The 20192-nt window shown below is 41.5% G+C and overlaps 1 protein-coding gene across 4 annotated transcripts; it reads right to left on the reverse strand.

The window, feature by feature from the left end:
* Nucleotides 1–169: 169 nt before the first annotated feature.
* pik3ca (phosphatidylinositol-4,5-bisphosphate 3-kinase, catalytic subunit alpha) lies at nt 170–20174 on the reverse strand. 4 transcript variants are annotated; one of them, XR_007194517.1, is made up of 22 exons: nt 19733–20174; nt 17347–17750; nt 17009–17218; nt 16504–16754; nt 12471–12716; nt 12245–12330; nt 11966–12071; nt 10925–11077; nt 9843–9977; nt 9406–9530; nt 9142–9223; nt 8427–8591; nt 8158–8261; nt 7744–7915; nt 6548–6654; nt 5760–5881; nt 5594–5672; nt 5308–5478; nt 5077–5194; nt 4833–4984; nt 3863–4252; nt 170–944 (listed from the first exon to the last, which is right to left on the reverse strand). XR_007194517.1 is itself a non-coding variant. In XM_048251721.1 (21 exons), exons 2-21 carry the CDS (start codon nt 17696–17698, stop codon nt 3982–3984), a joined length of 3207 nt encoding a protein of 1068 aa, XP_048107678.1. In that variant the 5' UTR covers nt 17699–17750; nt 19733–20174; the 3' UTR covers nt 170–3981. The 4 variants fall into 4 exon arrangements, 2 of the variants coding, with proteins under 2 accessions (XP_048107678.1, XP_048107679.1); XR_007194516.1 differs by having other exon boundaries at nt 170–3701; XM_048251721.1 differs by having other exon boundaries at nt 170–4252.
* Between the last annotated feature and the right edge of the window lie 18 nt (nt 20175–20192).

Raw genomic sequence — 20192 nt, forward strand, 5'->3', positions numbered from 1 at the left:
CTGATTGGCTAGTTGTTGTCACTCACAAGATGAAGATCCATGCAGTTGCATCAAAGACCCTCTAACACTCTGGTTGCATTCTTGTTCTGGCCTAACATCTCTCTATGGGTGTCACTAGCATTTTGGAGACAACTGATACTTTTAAGAACACCATTCAAGTACTGTATAATTATACTGAAATATGTTTATTTGTACATCGTCACATAACACTCAAAATACTGGAGACAAACAGGGTACAAAGCAAGTTAACTGTGGTGCACAATGAAAGTACATAAATGAAAATGGGGGTCTGTTATTGGTTAGTAATTTAGATGTAATAGGGGGTTACTAGAGTGCAGTCTTAGGCCAAACTTTAAAAGGTACATGAAAATAAACCAAATAGGGATTTCTTATTCAAATCTCATGCTGAATGAATGTATGTAAGAGTATTTGGCCCATAATATAGTCATAGTAGTGATGGCGATAATATAATAATAATAATGTATGAAAATAGAATTTAAGATGTAAATGGCTAAGTACTCTCCAGAATGATACAGAAATGTAACCACTGAAAACATTTCAGTACAGCACAGGAACCTATATTGACCTTGCTTTTCAACATCACCTTCTGAAAGTCCTCAAATATGTCAAATGCATTTTAATATTTGTTTTACTTCAAAATAGGGCCCAAATGGGCACACATTAGTGTTTCTAACCATAGTGCGACTTAAACAACCTAAAAGATTTTAACATTCACAATCGGTATGAAACTGCCTATGCAAGCCAACCTTCAGTGCTACACCACATGGCAACAACAGCTCTGTTTTTGACATACAAAGATGGTTCTGAGCCATGAAATTCAAGTAAAACATTTTGAAACTGAAGTATGAAAGGTTTTTTTTTTTTCTTCTTTTTTGTCATAGAAAAGATGCTAGAAGTCCAACATCTCAATATAGTCCCAGTTGCTGTAAAAAAAAAAAAAAAAAGGCTTAAAAGTATTAACCACAAAATGACATAATAATTCCAATGGGCCTTTAGTGGGTCCAGCCCAGGAGGATCTGTAGCCTGTACAGACAACAGAACACCAAAGAGAGTGAGGAGAACCATGCAGTTAATGGCTTCAAAGGGGGCCAAAGTAAGGCTACTTAGCATTTCTAGCTTCTAATGCATCTGATCCATCCATTTCATATAGTAAAGGAGTACAATTGGTTACATTGCTTAAAAATACATGCAAGAGAATTAAGGTCAGTGTCCTTTCAAACAAAACAAAAAGGCATTTGAAGGAAAAACAAACAAAAAGGAAAACAATTACATAGTGCAATAAACACCTGCATACACCAAATATTGTCAAATTGTGTATACCTATTCATTGGTTTACTGCATATGAGAACCACATGTTTTTTAACCCTCAAGTATCGCAGATGAATGCGTAAGAAGTCTGGAATTGCACAATCAAATCCAAAAACTTTCAAGATTTGATGGAAATGGTCTGGAGGGAAAAGTGTTGATGTTTGATGCATTCGTAATATAGCTACATGTTTGACCGTCAAATGAATTTGGATATTAGTTTTGTATTACTGTGTTTCTGTAAGATTTCTGTCAGTGGCAGAAACGTCCTCAGAAAGTAAACTGCCCCCCACACACACACACACACTACAGCTTTCTTTCTGTCTGAGCTTATAACTCTATAACTTCGAACAAAGCTAGTTTGTGCCTTTCTAGCATATCTGAGAAGATAACACACTCTGTAGTATTCTACTGTGCAAACACTGTTTCTCTGCATGTTATGATCAAAACCACACCTCATGGAGGAGACTTTGCCTGACCACTTCAGTGCTTTGTGTTCTCAATGGTAAGACGAAATACCATCTTAAAAAGAGGACGAACAAACAAAACAAAAAAAACTTTGGCTTTGGCTCATACAAAGAAAAAATATTTTCTGGGCAGAAAGGTTGTACAGCAAATGCCCTTTTCTTCCATTGATCAAAGAGAAGTTTCTGAAAGGACTGAAGTCTACCTCAAAGCATGATTTCACCTCATTAATAACCTTGTCAGTTTTTCAAAACATGCTGAAATCTTTGTCACAATTTGTTTAGTGAGCTCCTACTGACTGCACACATCTGGTTAGGTGATGTGATGGACATCATCAAATGGGCTAGAGGATGACCCCTATTTCATCAGTCCTTGTATGCCTATAGGGATATTGGCAGTCTAAAATACACCAATCACCCTAGCTTGAGAAGTTCATAACTGTCTGTTAATAAATCATGCTCATCTGTCTTTAGGGGTACATTTTCCTGATACTGGGCCATAGCTGGTCGGAAACCTAACGTTACATAACCAAATGATTAGACTGCTCAGACTAATGCCATCATAACACTAGCACTCTCAACAGGACTTTTCAGATCCGCCCGTTTTGGTTTGGTGGCATAAAAGTCAGAGTTGATAAGCACACCGTTAACTAGCGCGCGCACACACACACACACACACACACACACACACACACACACACAATGTAGTTACAGTTCTGTTCTGTTTTCCTTTACAATATCTCACTGTACAATTTCCACCATAAGGAAGGTTGGGATCATTGCAAAGCAGTTAAATATATATACAGCTATTTAGACCAAACATACTATAGTGTTACACACAACGAACAAATCCACTCAATCCCGATTTCACAGTTTCCTTTTGCCTTAAGCATCGCACACTGCTCACACCCCTATCTAATGATGCTGCTTTTATGAAACGATCTCTTAGCACCTTTCTGTCTTCATACAAGGACTGCCCATATCACAACCATCAACCAACCACAATGAAATATGACTCCGCATTAAAAAAGGAACCAACAGTTCTCAGACATTCATCTCAGCCGAGTCATCTAAAACGCATGATGCGCTTTACCTAAGCAGCACTCTTCCAGAGACTTGCACTTGCCTTTCCTATAGCATCCAAAACACGAGCGCAGAACCAAGCACTCATTGCACTTCAACTTACATTTAAGGCTTTGTATATCTACACTGCACAGGTTTTCTAGTTGCACATTCATCTTTCTTGACAGAATAAACTGGGTCCATGTTGTTAAGGTATAACAAGCACAATACGAGAGAGACAGGGGAGGGGTGGAAAAATGCAAAAGGAAAAAAAAAAGTTGTAAATAAATAAAAACACCTCAGCATGATCAGCCATGTTAGGGGAGCTTTCAGGAGCCTAGTTTGTTGGTGTCAGTGAAATGCTGTTGTTACCAGCAGTGTACACAAGGTGTCGCCGCTGGGCATCTGCACATCAGTCCCTTCCACAGAAACATCTTTTTAGTGCGTGTGTACACGAGTTGACAGGGACAAGTTGTAGACCTCAAATGGAAAGGAAAGGGGGAGGGGGAGCAGGCTAAAAGAAATAATACCCTGTTTCGCTTGGGAGTTTCAGAGTTCCGTGCATATTTTGAAAGGCATTTAAAGTTTGAGGAAGACTTTACACCCCCAAAGCTCCTGAAACGTAAAGAGGCGATTGTTGTTGGTTTTTTTCTGTTTTTTTTTTGCTTGTTTCTTTTAGTTTTCTTACAAAGAGGCATGAAAGGAATGAACAACTCCAACCAGTCTCTCCAAACATGAAAGTAATTCCAAAAAATAAGCAGCCAACACTGAGGAGAGACAGAGGAATTGGCAGGTACTACACTGTGAACCATTGGTTGTAGGCAGGTAAAGTTTCTTCTTTTAGAGATGCTGCAGGTGAGAGAAACACAAACAAAGAATGAAGAGAGTAAAAAGACAAAACACACACACAAAGAAAAAAGGTCACTCTGGATTGTGTAGTGCTCTGTAGGCCGCTCACAGCGCTCCCCTACGAGTTCATGAGGTTTGAGTGTGCCACTGTGCCAACCTACAGAGGGAGGGGGAGGGGGCAGTGTGTGTTCCGTCCGTCCAACCTTCCGTATGACCGTACGTCCACTCTCCGCTCAACCTGCGGATGCTCGCACTCTGTGTGAGCGCTCAGAGTCTCGTCTCAGTTCTGGGCGTGGTGCCGGATGGTGTGGAAGATCCAGTCCATTTTGGTGGTCCAGCCGCCGTGGTGAGCGTCGTTCATCTGCTTCATGAAGTAGTCCAGGGCCTCCTGCTCCGTCTTGTCCAGAGCCAGAGTCTTGCGGATGTACGCAATGTCATCGAAGCTTTGCAACTCGGGCATCCCAGAGCCCAGCATCATGGAGAAGAGGTTGATGAACAGGTTTGCATGCTGCCTGATAGCTAGGTAGGCCTTGTAGCACATCTCCTGGAACCTATATTGAAACACATAAAATATATATATATATATATATATATATATATATATATATATATATATATATATATATATATATATATATATGCAAAAAGACATCAATTGAAAAGATATATGAATCATTTTAATGTTTAACACAGAACCCATTTCCACCCATTAAGTCTCCAGACCATCTCAAATCAAATAGCATCCTCACAGGAGACAAAGTGCACCTTTCAGTGCAATCTTGGATGAGCCTGTTCATTTTAGAGCTCTTTCAGGGGCAACTGAATTGGAAACCTGATAGAGGACGGAAGTGTGAAAGGGAGACAGGAAACTTGGCAGGCGGTGCCGTGTGAGACTATTGTCAGAATGGGGAGTACTGGGAAGAGGCAAGCAGGGAAGCCCTGTTAGGAAACATAAAAGGGGCCATTGTTTTTTTGGCCCACTCTTCACACTCCCTCCACTCCAGGCACTGGGCGGGTATTCTCTCGGCCAGCCAATGGCCAAATGATTAGGTTCGGAGCACAAGAGAGGCATTCTCTCCAGCAGACTGAAAACAGACACAAACACACACAAAGATAGAAGCAAACACAAACCTCTCAAACTCTCTTGTTTTTGTGCACTCTTGCGTCCCTTTGCTTATGACTATTAAAAAGTCTTGTGTTAAGACGAAGGGCACTCGCTCTCTTTTGTAGCCAAACTTCTTCTTCTTGTGGTCCAGGAAATGGCCAAAGTCTATGTGAAACAGCTGAACAGAGGATATTCACAGTTACTGTCTGGCAAACCTATAAAAGGTTTACTAAGGGGAAACTTGGCACCATGTGAAGACAATGAGCCTACCTGTCCATCATCCTTCACCATAATGTTACTATTATGTCGATCACCTATTCCCAGAATGAACGTGGCTACGCAATAGCCAGCACATGATCGTGTAAACAGGTCAATGGCCATATCATACCTAGTGAAAATAACAAAAACAAATATTTCTCAATCAAACAGAGACTTGAGGGGGGGGCATTATTAAATAGTGTAGGAATGGAAATTAAATGAACACAAATGAAATCTCCCTACATCTCTCCCTTGTTCTTGTCCTTCAACCACTGGTGTAGGGTGGAGCTGTTGAACTGTAACGCTCCCTTCAGGCCTCCTTTGCACTGGATCTGCATGATGGTGTGGGAACTTCTCACCACTTCAATCAGACCCACACAGTCACCAATAGAAAGACAACCATACGGCAGCATCCTGAGGCAAAGCAGAAACACACCACAAACCATCAGTTCAAAACCAACTTCTCACATAAGCTGGGGAGAATGGTTAACGTTTGGATTTGTAGAGCAATCCCTATTCCATGAAATACCTTAGGTCTAAGCCTTGGTTTTGCCAGATGTTTTCCATTATTCTAATGATCTGAAGTGTTAGCATATCTTGCCGTAGATCTGAAAGAGAGGATACAGGTGAGGGGTTAGACTTAGATTTGGTAGTGGGCTGGTGTAGGGGTGTGGTGCCGAGGAGGGCTAAGTTACCGTCTCCATTCTTGAAAATTATTTCATTGTTCTGGAAGAGCAGCTCTGACATGATGTCGGGATTCTCCCAGTTCAGCCACAGCGGCCTCTTGGCTGACGACATGATTCGACACTCATCAAACCTGCCAGATATACAGACATTTCAGTAATGGTCAATACAGTCGGACCGGTCATACGGCCTTCCTGATTTTTGTGTCACGTTAAATTAGTTAAGTGAGTTTATATCAATAGAGAAGAGAAAGACAACAGGACATTTTTCACTTCACTGTTTGACGGGGAAGAGAAAACACTTAGAAGATTACGCACTACTATAACAACCAAATCCTAAAAATTAAAGACAGGTCAGCAGATGTTAGGTTATTGAGGCTGCACGCACAACAGAAATGATCCTTGCCCAGAGACATTGGCCAAGAATGTGAACACCAACTTCACTTGAAACTCTGCAATTTACATCATGTTACGATTATGATTCAACTTCATTACAAGAGGAACTTGCCCAGAATTATGCAAGTTCATTGACGTTGTTCCAAATAATACATAACTGAATTGGTCTGTTGTATTGCTGAATCAGCCCAACAATTTTCTTGTCTATTCACAGCTTCATTTTTCATTTGAGATTTTCCACACAAATTTCATTCACACGATTCATGAAAATTGACTGGAAGCTTATGGACATTTTAGTCAAAAGTATGAGAGTACAATTAAATGACAATGTTGAGGCAACAAATGAGGAGGGCATTTTTGTCCTTCTATCACATGTGCCCTTTATGTGTTTATTACGTGCTTACCGTAGGTTGCCCAGCTGGTGTGCTGGGTTGAGTGGAGAGGTGAAGTTCTGGAGAGCGTCCATGTAGTCTGGCCTCCTCATCTGCTCCACCAGGAACTTCATCTGCACCTGGAGAAAGAGAGCACATGGCCGATGTTGGCAAAGAGACATGCTGGAGATAACACACCCAATAACACTCGGCCTCTAATCCATTTTTCACATTATACATTTTCAAATTCTAGTTAATTAGCAGTGTTGCCCATTACAACTTCTGTGTCAGTGTCACACCTAGCTCCATGTAACAATCAATTCTACAAAATGAGTAACATTTTAATTCACAACCTACCAAAACCTTGCACATGAAGCATGCATATCAAAGCTGGCCTTTGTGACCATCATGTAAGTACAGCATTATTTATGACATAGGAATAATACCTTATTCTAATTCTTGGTTTAAGCTAACTTTAATGCACCACTCACTCCTCACTGTTTCATTAAAATGGACATGCAGTCTCTTGACAGGCATTTTTGTTCCTCTTGACTTGCATTACAATGAGGGAGCACAAGGGTTGTGTCTTCTTGGAAACCAAATCTCCCGACTGCCGTTGCTGCCACCATGCTTGACTAGTTCAGCTAACGAAGCCGAGCCCAGTGTGTGGGCAGGCAGACTCGGGAGATGGCAGCAGACCTGGAACTTTATTTAGAAGCCAGCCATGGGCATGCCAGTGAGCAGGAACAGACCGGTGCTTGCTGGCTCTGGCTGTCCCGCGCTTGCTTGGCTCTGTTCATCTGGCATGCACAGAGTCCCCGGAGAATTTGCTTTCTGATAACTATCAGTGTAGTTGGTATTCCTAACGCCTTGTGTTTGCTTAGGTTTGTGGATGTGCAGTCATTTGTAGAACTGGATAGGCATGAGACCAAAATGCAAGAACCGGGGTTAATTTGATGAATGAGATGGTAAATAGACCTCTAAATACAGCCTTGGAATCATACATACCCAAGCCATTACTAAGCAATCTATCTAATGTTTAGCAATTTTCTACTCAAATCAGGAACGTGAATTAAACAACTACTTCACCAGGGAAATAATACAGCTTGGTGTATCGTTTAAAAAAGAAAAAAGAAAGAAAGAAAACAACATTTGTTCATTCGATTCCATGCTTTGGGACTAGCGCACACAACGTCAACCAGAAGAGAATGTGCAGTTTGTGGCCTCACCTTCTGAGTTTCATCCTTCTTCTCCTGCTTGAGGATGTCCGTGAGGTTGATGAGCTTCTCCATGGCTTCCACCTGTCGACTCAGGTGTTTCAGGTACATGCCACAGGCACGGCAGTAGGACTCCAGCAGCAGCCCAAAGCGCTGGCTCACAGTCTTATTGTGCATCTCCGACCTGCACACACACACACACAAGTGATTTGACTCGATTTGTTTTGTTGCATTTGCGACATACATGTTGCACTGTACAGCCCTGCTGAGAAAAGCATCAGAATCTAACATCAAGGCTTGTCTTGCAGGAATTTACAGTAATTTAGTCAAATTCAGTGACCATTTCAAGAGCAATGTTCTTTTCTGCCATAAATTCCTATCAATGCCCGACCACCCTGGCAAATTCCACAGCAATGGCTGACTCACTTTAAGTGCCAAAAGAAGAAGTGTCCTATCCTCTGGTTAGTTAGGGCTTTCTTCAGTAAAAATCGGACCAGAGGATTATCCAGGTACTGCTCATACTTCAAGACCTTATGTGACAAAGAAAAAACTAGACAGTGAGAACTGACTGACAAATAAACACATCTGAGAATCAATCAAAATGAAAGGAAGCAGGGGGTTACATTTCTCTGTTTTCCACCATGACCACAATAGCCACAATCACTAGCCTGTAATCTTCTCCAGAGTTCTCTTACCTGAACAAGCTGAATGAGGTACTGGGACAGCTTGTCATCTGTCAAATACTTCTCAAGGCACCGTACAGCAAAGTCCCGAATCATTGGATCTGGATAGTTACAATCTAGCAACTCCATGGCTTGTTCAGGTTTTATTGCTGGCCATTCTTTCAGAAGGCAATACATCTAAACGTGACAAATAACAAGCTTAGTCAAGTCATCAAAATAAAGGTTTACTTTATAATATGACATGAAAGGTATATTCCCTCAACAAGTATTGGCAAATAAGTATACAAGTAATTCAAACTTTAACTTTTAAAGGGACACCAGGCAAGCCTGATGCTTTTTCTCTACGAAATTCCCCCTCGCTCGGTCTGAAGCTCTTTTCCTTTTCTGTGCGTCTTCTGTCAAGGGTTTTCGCTGCTTCTTCGCCGGCTCTGCCATTATACACACGTTTGCAACAATCTCTAGCGTTTTGTTAGCCTGCCTCTGTGCTGTAAACTGATCCTGCTTCGGTCAGCGGGTAGGATACACCGAACTTGCAAGTGGGATATTCTTCCTACAGGCAGTAGGGGCGGGCGAGAGAGCCTTCATTCGCCCCGTAATGAGTCATTTAACCATATACCGACTTACGAAGATGATTAATTAACACGAAAACGTTGCCTGGTGTCCATTTAAATAGTTTACTTCCAATTCATTCAAATGTAATATTAATGACAGCAATGTTATCTAGTACCTGTGCTACTTCATCACGCGAGTTCCACTTCACTGCAAGTAAAATCTTGGGCAAGATTTCTGGCATATTCGCAGAATATTGCCTGAAAGGACAAAACAGGATACATATGGTAAATCAACTACAATCTTTTCCAGACACAACTACTCAGGGAGTGGGGTGAGACCATGGTTAGAATGAACTAGTATGACAAGTTAGTTTCATTCTGCACTTAGGAAACACAGAGACGTAAATGGCAAAGACAGGAAAGCCGCACAGTATGGGTACCTGTGTCTCCAGAGGAAATCCTTCTCCTGCTCAGTGATCTCAGAGAGTGGATCTCTGTTGCACAAATGTCTAAGCTGCTCGATGTCACTTTCAGTCATGGCATGGTCGCGAGCCAGGCGGGAACTCTGTAAGTGATAGCACACAACGCTAGCTTCAATCAGCATCAGTGCAATCTTCTTCTTTGATCTGGCACCACTAATTAGCAAGCACATCCCATGAGACCTTACAGGACATGCAGTCAGATAAGTACTGCTTACAATGGTACCAAGAAAGACACACGTTCCCTTCACTTTATTTCGGCAGTACTGAGTTAATATACAGACAAATGCTATTGGAATTCTCTTCTAGCAGCATGTGGACAAGCTCACCGAACATGATGACCATCAACAAATGTTTATTACAGGTTAATGGAAATAGGCCTTGGCTAATGTGCTTACCTGACCAGTTTGGCAGTAATTGTATCCCATCTCTCTAGATATGATCCAATTAGCGTGATCCTCCACGGTGGCCATGTCGGGGAACTTCACAGGACTGCTGAAATAGTCAAACTCCAACTCCAGGCAAGGGGTTTCCTAAAACCAAGAAATGCAGACGGCATAGGTAAAAACGCTCATCTCACAATTGACCTGTCGCTAAGCGCCACCCTTAGAACGCTGATGAGCTAATGACAGTCCAGCCTCAACAAGACTCGGACATCAGCTCGGACAACTCCATAGGAAACAACAGGGAGGAGGCATACAATTACAAATGAATGGTTATTTATGGAGTTTATTAACTCAAAAAAAACCCGACGGATAACCATGGTCAAACGTTTCGCATGGGGGACGTGTAATACTGATAGCCGGTAACCCGAGAGGCTAGAAAACGGAGTACATTTTCATCAACAGTAGCCTACAGGACGTCTCTCGCGTTTGCAACAGCTCGACGTAATGTAGGCTACTAAGCCAACAAGGTGGGCACAGGTTCCCTGTTAAATTCCAAGATGAAAATGCTCATTAACCAACTACTATATTCTTACTACATCAAATATTACGGCTACTCGCTGGCTACATGGCTACTCGCCACAACTGCTTGTCACCTTGTATGTATTCTAAAGTTTTGAATACACCCTTCCATAGCATAATTAAGTCCCTTTTGATAGCTTCTGGAGGAAAGTAAATCTTTTATCGACCAAAACATCCTCAAAGCCTGCTTTCATATACTGCCAGCTGCCATTGTCCACAATGTATTTCTAATCAAGTCTGGTTTGTTTATCCGAGTTTTCACACGGTAACAATGGAGGGCGGGGCTTAGCTACAGGTCAATTCTACGTTGACTGAGGAAATAGCTTGTATTGTGGCCATTGCATTGCTGCCATAGACCTGCAGACAAATGAGGATCTGCACGGCAAATATTCTATCAATTTGCACAGGTGTGCCATAGCCCTGTGTTTTTATTACACCTGTTAAACAGATATTGTAGGGCTGCAAGGTGAACTTCAGGACATGCTTTGTGAGGGTTTTGTGAGCTGGGCATTTACCTTATTGGGATTGGACCCAGTGACACCAATAGGGTTGAGCAGGTCCTCCAGGCCATGAGGTACAGGCCAAAGATTCAGCGCCATCTTGCCTGACACCAGAGTGTCAGTGTAGTCAAAGAGGTTCACATTTCCCCAGGCAAGTGGACAGTGCTCCTGTGTAGTGGAAAATTCAGGAGTGAGCTTTCTGTGTACGTCTGTGCCATGCAGAATAACCAGTCACATTACTAGCATAACCGTGCTTGCTACAAGTACAGATAAAAAAAGCTATTTTGTTTACTTATTTGCCATTTCACTAGCTACAAACATGGATTTGACAGCAAATACAGTCCTTGAATCGCAAAAGCTGTTACATTGACTATACACATTAAAATGTAGCTGGCTACATGGATAGCTAGCTAGAACTGTGCACAGCTGAACATATTGTAATTCTACCCATCTTAAGGCAAGAGGCTGTACTCTGAACAAGCAAATACCAGGACACCAACATAATATTCTGAGCATAGGACATGCAATGGGCAGATGTGCTGTACAAATAAGGAAGTGTAACTGTTCAGCTTTACAAGTTATTTTAGGGATGTTTAAAAGTGCTGCTGTCATAGACCATTATTGCTTAGCATCTATTCTCCAATCTCTCTTGAACCGAGGACAGTTTTCTATAGCAACTGAAGTATGTGTGCACCCAAATCATTATTTTTTCCTTTTTCAAAAGCTTAGCTAAAAATAGAAACTTCAACATGAAGTCCCTTGTAGTACCACATAGGCGTTCAAGCTCCAGGGTGCGACTCTTTCAGGGCAATTGCTCCTCCAAAAATATCAGTTACACACAAGCCCTGCCACACTGCCACAATCACACCATGTAATAAAAGCGAGAGCTTGAACCTGTAATCCGACCACATTTGGTTAAGCAGGGAAAAAACATGCAGACAGAGCTCACTAATCAGCCAATGCAGAGAAGACGGTGAAACAGACCCTGGCCTGCACTGACCTATTCGGCTGCCTAATTAAGGTCTTGTTTAGTCTCAGCGGCCGTCAGGCAGTTACCTCTTTTGCCCCCTTCCTCCCTTTAACCGAGCAGATGGACAGACAGAGGCGGGCGGCCCTCGGGATATCAGGAATGTACATGTCATATTGCAGCCATTCATTCCACCTGCAGGCCAATGCAAAATAGAAAGAACCAGAATCAACAGTGGTTGAGGAGTACAGAGCAGCATCACTGCTTTACATAAAATAAGAACATGCTAACAAGAGCCGTCATCCATCCAGCTGATGAAGACGAAAGCTGAACTGGAAAACATAGACTTCTAAAGTGCTGTTTATTACCTGGGATTAGAGCATGGTACACGTTGTGTGTTGACATTATCGCACAGCTGCTCACCACCATGGTAGATCCCTGTCCGCACATAAATCTACAACAACAACAACAACAACAGACTTAGACTACACACTAAGCACACATACAGCTTAAGTCAGCTACATTACAATTTAAAACACAATATATAGATAAATGTATATCAGTTGATGGAACTGTTTGAAAAGGGAAACCAACCTTGTCAATGTCCCTGATGTTTACATTAACGTATGTGGCACATAGCACACGTATCCTCAACATGCCATTGATTGTCCACAGGGACTTTGTGGAGGCCTCGCCGTTCATGTATGGGGTTGCTGTGGAGATGCGACGGGCGTAGGAGGGCATAGTAAAGTTGTCCACTGGTAGCTGAGAGTAAAGGCTGTCTTTCGCCATCAGCATGAGGTTGGGCATTCGAGTCAGCATAATACAGCTCCTCACATACTGAAAGAAACAGGAGGCCAGGTAGCATTAGGTACATGATAGCAATTCTAAAAGGGTTCAAAAAGCAGTTCAAGGTGCTATTTGTTTAGAAATGATGGATTACATGGAAATCCAAGGCACAAGAAGCTGTGCAAGTGATAATGGTAGCATCAGGAAATTCATATTGTTTGCATTTTGAAAACCTCTATTAACAACAAATTGTATAATTACATTATTGTGATACAAGATGACATGAGTTTTGCTGTAAAACTCTTTGCATGATACGTTGAAGTCTTTATTTTGTTTTGGGACAGATTATCACTTCATGGATGTGAAGGATTGCGTACAACCTAAATAGATCTGAACTACTATCTCCATTTCTGCATAGCAATGTTTTCCATCAGATTTTTAAAAACAGCATAGATATGATCGTAGGGAATCAAAACATGGAGGATAAACTTAATGTCCACACCCATAGGCCAGCCATGTGCAACATGGAAACAACCTCACTGAACCTGTTTAGGTGAAGGACAGGCACGGCAAGATTGGACAGCCTCATGTCAGTTTATTGCTTCACATTTTCCAAAACAACTAACACTGGCACAATGTCACAAGACTGGAATATCACTATGCACTTATAGGACCTGATAACAGATTTTGTTGAAGTTTTGTTGTTTTGTTTTAGCAGACAAAATGAAATTGCTTCCGATCATGTATGTGTAATGATGAGTGCATAATAAATAAACAGTATTTTCAAGTATTACATGCACTTTAACTATGTTGTTTCTGTTTTGTGTTCACATGTCAGACCCTTCTACATTTTAAGCCAATGCATAAAAAGACCCCAAAAGTATCTACATGCTCAGATGACACAGGAACAACTGTCAACAGTTATGAGTCAGTAGCTTGATAATACCAGACTCATTCACTTCGTTTAATTGTGTGGAGAGAGTCTACTCTCCATTGGAAAATATGGTAACACTTTACTTGACAGTATCGTCATAAGAGTGACATGACACCGTCATGAACACATGAACCCTAACCCTAACTTGTTATGACAAAAAACCGAATGACACTTAATGACAGAAATGTTATCATGAACCTTTATGACTTGTTTATGACACGTTCATGACAGTGTCATGTCACTCTTATGTCGACATTGTCAAGTAAAGTGTAACCGAAAATATTTCCAACCCTAGCATCATAATGGCCGTAGACTGCGTTCACTTTGAAATCATTGATCCAGACAGTCTAGTATTTCAGTGAGATAAAAATGAGCTGAGATACAGGCTGGCGGGGCGAGGCTAATGTAATTCTGTAAGTGTAGAAAAATGTTGATGTTTTCACAACACAACCATGAGTTGCACCTTTAAAATGGACCCACAAGATTGTTTCACGGTTGCCATTGTTTGCTTAGTTAGTCTATTCAAAGGACTAAGTAGCACAACGATCAAAACTATGAATTAAGCTCATTCAAGTTAGCCAACTTGGACAAAATACACAAGCTGAACACAAATGTGGATCCAAAGCTGGATCATTTTAAAATCTTTCCTTGCCAAACTGTGTCAAAAAAACACAAACAAAACAAAGGTTTCCCTACTGAAGAATATAAGTGGCCTCACGTCATATAATACGTTTTGCCTAAAATGTTGGCTTTAAAGAAGCACTATGCAGGTCTGGTTATTCCTTCGCCGTTTCTGGGTTTTCGCCGGATTTGGGCTCGCATTTTTCACTGCACAGCTCCCCCTTCAGCTTCAGTAGCAAGTGACTGCTACACTAAACCCCCACTAGCTAGCGAGCTAGCCATCAAGAAACCACGCTAAACACATACAGGGCTCACAATAAAACGGTCGAGCAAACACATTGTTCAAGAGACTATCAAACCACATTACAAAGACGAGGTTCACCCAAGGGTAGGCTACTTACAATTTCAACAGCAACAAAGCCAAATCGGCATCCGTTTTGCAGTCTTCTTCGAAACTACAATCTGACTACATTTTCGAGGCGCGATTGGATACTTCCGTTTCGCGATTGGATACTTCTGGACCTTACCCGGGCCAGGTCCAGAAAGTTGCATATTCGGTTTTTCAGCTGAGAAGCGATAGGGAGGAGGCGAAGCACCCACCAAACGACGCAGAAAGTGTTGTAGAACCATCAGAACGACTCTCAACCTGCATAATTAAGGTCATTTTTGCTAAAATTGTTGCATAGTGCTTCTTTTAAGGCACATCAGGTTAAGTCTTCAGAAAAAAGGCAAATGACAACATTTGCCTCATGAGAAATTAGTAGACCTATGTCAACATCTATCAGTAACTGGCAAGCACAAGCTTAAACCAACCATGAGGGTATTTTTACTGATTTTTCGTTTTGATTTTTTTAGTACCCAAGGTTGTAGAGACACTCTGAGAATGGCTCAGTCATTCTTACTCAACGCAAGTATGCAACCCAGACTCAGCCAGTTACAAAAGGCCACCATGAAGTGTTACTGATGAAGACGCAACTGATAACACAAAGCAAGAGCAAGTACTCATGGTACAAGTACAAGTACAAAGCAAGAGCAAGTACCCATGGGGATCAATAAAGTATCTATCTATCTATCTATCTAAGTACTCGGTGCACTCCGTGTGTTTCCGCAAAGGGCTCCATCTCTAGACCAGTAGATGAGATATTTTCTTTTGCAGCCAGTGATTCAGCAGTAAAGAGCTCATTTGTCCGCAATAGAAATGCTTGTTTCTACTGTACAGGTTTCCCCAGACTCTGCTGGCCCCTGTTTAATGAGCAGTATTAGAGTTCCCACTGTAAGTCAAATGTAAATTTCCATGACCTGACAAAAAACTGAATTTCCATGACCTTCTATAATGAATGGTACAATATTCAGAGCAACCACGTAGCATTCGAGACTACTACAAAGTTGCGCTAACCACAAATACTCAAGCAAGCTGTAAACCGAACAACTAAAATATAACCAAATATATTTGTATTTTTTATTCAGTGGAAATGCATGGATTCCAGTTGCTGCTTGCTGCTACTGGAAGAAACTGGAATCCATGCATTTCCACTGAATTATTTTTGGAATCTGATCCCTTATATCATACCTGTTCATTCTTACTGGATTTAACTTCGACTTATATCGTGACTAAATTCAAGATGGCTGCAAACGCTAAACTTTGTGAAGATACTGTCTGTATAAATCGTCTTGTAAGTAAACTACCAGTGCTTTTTCAAAGTTCTCAATGTCTCGTTTTAAATGTCAGGGCCCTCGGAAGTCTACCAATGAAGTGTGGAGATACATTGAGCCTCGTAAATGGGTGTAAAACAGTGATTTATTTGCATGGCTAGCCCGATGCCGAAGCACCACTATTGAAAAAGCTTTTGGTAGCATCAGCTAACTAGCGCCAGATTTTGGAGTGCAGGGGACAAGCCGAGATGGGCTATGAGACATACGTTCACACTCGGTATCATGTTTCAATACACTTTAGGTCAATATCACACCGGAATTCTCCTTTAATTACAGGCCCCTCCTCACCCAAATATATCACACAAGTGAAATCAGGTTCCTTACTGCAAGGCTGACCATGGCCATACTGTATCCTCTGTTTTTTCTGCCTCTCTACTAAGAGTTAGAAGACTATGGGAATGTGATACATTTTGTGAAATGGCAAATACACTGTGGTAATAACATATCTGTAAAGCCGGTTATTAAACCAGCAGAAAGAGCAGTCCTACATTATTTCACCCTCAGATGAAAGAATATTAATATTATTGTATATTTAGCCTTGAATGATATACTGTACACTGGAGTACTTACCTTGTACTGACTGAGGGGATATTTTTCCAAAAGGTACTCATCACAGCCGCACACTTTGAGGATGTATTTCCCCTGATACTCCTGCACGCACATTTTCAGCTGCTCGGGTGAAAGCAGCATACTCCTCGTTTTCTTCCTAATGGCTTCTGCTATAACCTGCTCCGGCACACAGTCATGGTTGATCTTGAGTGTGTATTTCTGCTTGTCATTGTTAGGGGAGACTATTACCCAAATTACCACAATTATTTGACCTACAAGAAAAGAAAAACATTAATGAATGATGCATAAAAACAAAGGCTGATCTTGTCATCAAAGGACATCTTGGTAATTCAGGACATTGGAAGAATGAAGAGCGAGTAGATATTACAGGGAGAAAAACTAAAAGAAGGTAAAAATGGACCATATACTGTTTGAGCATCGTTATAAACATACATAGTATCAGCCAAGAATAGCGTAAAATCCTTGTGTAAGGGTCCATGGTTTTGTCTTTCCGTTAACTTCTTACCTTTGTCAAGTTTGGCATAGATGTGCTTGGGAAGCTCGGGCGAAGACTCCACATTGGGAGGGTAAACATATAATGCCCGACTATGAGGGCCATTGGCATCTCGGAGTTCCACAGAGTCTTTGCATACATTTAGAATGTTTCTTCGGAAGTCCTGGACCTCGGGGTCCTTCACCAAATCAAACTCACACACAGGCATGCCAATCGCAAAACCTGAAAGAGAATGGGAAAAACCTCAGCATATCTTGCATTTTCAACATGTGAGCCAAATGAACAATTAGCCTATGTATAGTCGATGTGTTTGTGTTTACAATGGAGAAAGGAGGAAGGAGGAAACGTACCAATCTCTCGGTTGAGAATTTTTTCCTCCCTGTTCCCCACAGGCTCAATTACTTTTAAGAAGGGCTGGAAGAGCCTGAGGTCACAGAGCCTCCTGGTCTCATCATAAAACTCTTCTCGCTCTGCCTCCTGGGTAACACTGACAAAGATGTAGGAAGTCTCCTCCTGCAGAAGATGGTGCAGCGGGTATTTCCGTGCCTCCTTGAACAGTTCATGTTTGATAGTGATAAGTGTGGCCTCACGGAGGCACTCCAGGGTAAGGATCATGCCATTGGGCAGCAGACAGTCCACTAGGATTTTCGGGGGCATCAAGTGGATGCCCCATAATTCCCCTGAAGAAGGCCTGGGCGGCATGTTCCTTAAATCTTCACAGTTTTACTTCGAAGGAAAAATATATCCTTAACTTCTGTTGAAAAAAAGGGAAAATAGACCAATGGGTAAATAGGCCATCAAAAATAAGGGCACATGTTGAAATTAGCATTTTCTGAACAAATAAACAAATAAGACACCATATTGACGTTGATATTTCATCATATAAGAGCATACCAAACACAGGCATTTTGTATCAAATCTTTAAAACAACTGCTTTGTAAACATGACAACAATGTTGTCCCTGTGTCCCAGTCACCTCCTTCCAGGAAGACATCACTCACTAGGTGAGTCACTGTATTATGACAAGAATTTCTAGTTCTAGTAGAGGCCAGGCCTTTCCCCACTGAAAGGAAGCCAAAACATTTGGCACTGGATGCTGAAGAGGATGACTCGTCCTTTCCCCCTTGCTCAGTAACAACACAATAAATGGGTGTAATGACTATCAGTATCGACACCATATTCTACAAGCCCAATGCCAATACTCCAGTTTACCACTTCATAAACATATTATCTATGTCCTGTAGGATTAACTGAATCACCTGCCTGATGTGACACTCACACTTATACTAGTTGCTCTGTAGAGTGTCATTTGATAAAATATGTGTACAGTATCTGCCTTCATATTCTGGCCATCAACAACGTGCCCTTCTCTGTTCAGTCAAGCGCCAGGTGAGGCGTCATCTGTAGTATATTAGGCTACATCAGATAACCCAAGTACCTAAAAGTAACATGCAAGTTTGCCTCAACTTTGCGTAAACAACCTTACAAGTTAACATATGCATGCATTATCTTGATCAACTTTTATTTAGATAGTCTTTTTTGACAAACATCTTGTCACAGTGCCCACATTTAGCTGGTTGATGACCGCTTGCTGATTTCAAGCGGCATATGCCCACTTTAACGTTAGCTAGTTCAGTTTAGTTATCTAATCTCTTTTAGGTTATATTAACGTTAAAGTAGGCTGCGTTACGTTAGCTGACTAGCAATAACGTTAACATGTCAGCTCTGCAAAAATAATTGTTTGTTACATTCAGCCGACCCACGCAAACGTTAGGTTCGACTTCGACATTACAGCAGATATTACTCACCGATGTTAACGTTAATCTGTCATACACTTACGTTACCCTATAATTTAATACAAACGACTACTCACAATAACGGTTAGGACAGAAAACGAATCACCTGTCTTTAATATGTAAGGACGGGATGATTAGTAAGGTATGCTAGCTAGCTACATCATTTAGTGGATGTTTTGGTGTAACCAATGAGTATAGAAGCCCTCTTTGGTGTAACAGCAGCTGTAGTGCCGCTGCGTTAGCGGTGTTAAACTTACAATAAACTGAAACAACTAAACAATCCTGGGTAGATAGGATATTGGTAGCCAAGTTAAATGTAACGTTATGTTGTGAGCAGTCAAACAGCATTATGATAGATGACAAATCGTCGTGTTATCAGTGCCTCCGTACCGTTGACTGTAAAGCCATACAGAGTATTTTGATTAAGATTAGCTTGCTATGCTAGGATTGCTAGGCTCCATTTACGGCAGAACTAAAATGCTCTGCTATCGCTGGCTGGCTAAGATCTTCAGAAACTAAACTCAGACCAGCTTTCTTAACATCAATGTAGCAAAAACAGTACGGCTAGAAGCTCAAACCCCATTGCCATAACTCCTATAGCTCTAGTTAACGGTGAAGCTTTGGAGGGTTGACGTTAAATAACTTGGCAAGTAACAAAATGCCATGCAAATAATTGATAGCTCCTGTTAGCAAAGACGTTAGCGTTAGCTTCTATACTCTTTGACATTAGGTAGCCATAGCTAGATAGCCAGCTATCAAATTATGCTAGTTAGAAGCTAGCCACAGCTGCAAGATCATGGTGGTCAGCGACCATATGCACAAAAATATTGTCATGTCACCACTCCCTAAATACTAACCTTCTCTATTTAAAGTGGGTAATCCTCTATCTGTTTTCTTTCTTCAGTCATAAATGCAAACCTAATACGATGCTACGGCCTACCCCAATCTTGGAAGTCGCAGCTTCTCCATAGCAACAACGATTCCCATTTGTCTGGACATGGAGTTTCGTGGAAATCAAGCATTACAGATAAATCCAATAGACTGCATGGACCCACACATCGACCCCATTGCATACCACATGTAGAACTAACTGTCATATAAACCGTTTTGTAATTAGTTCAAGTGTAAACACGAATGGTGTTAGCTAAATCCGGGCTTGCAACCAATCGCTAGTTAGCCGCAGCAGAGGAAGCCCTACACCTACACTGGTATGATAAAGCGTCGCCAATTCTTCTTGAAACCGACTGTCCCGCGAGTTTTGATAGGCTTTGGCTAGAGTGGGCTACTTTGCCAACCTACAGCTACTTTATTGATCAACTCCTCCCATTCCATTGCAGATGGTTGGGACCCAGCATCATAAATGGAAAGGCAATCAGATTGTCTTTTGAATTAAGGAAAAA

Source organism: Alosa alosa, chromosome 9, assembly GCF_017589495.1.
Source record: "Alosa alosa isolate M-15738 ecotype Scorff River chromosome 9, AALO_Geno_1.1, whole genome shotgun sequence".
Lineage (NCBI taxonomy): Eukaryota > Metazoa > Chordata > Actinopteri > Clupeiformes > Clupeidae > Alosa > Alosa alosa.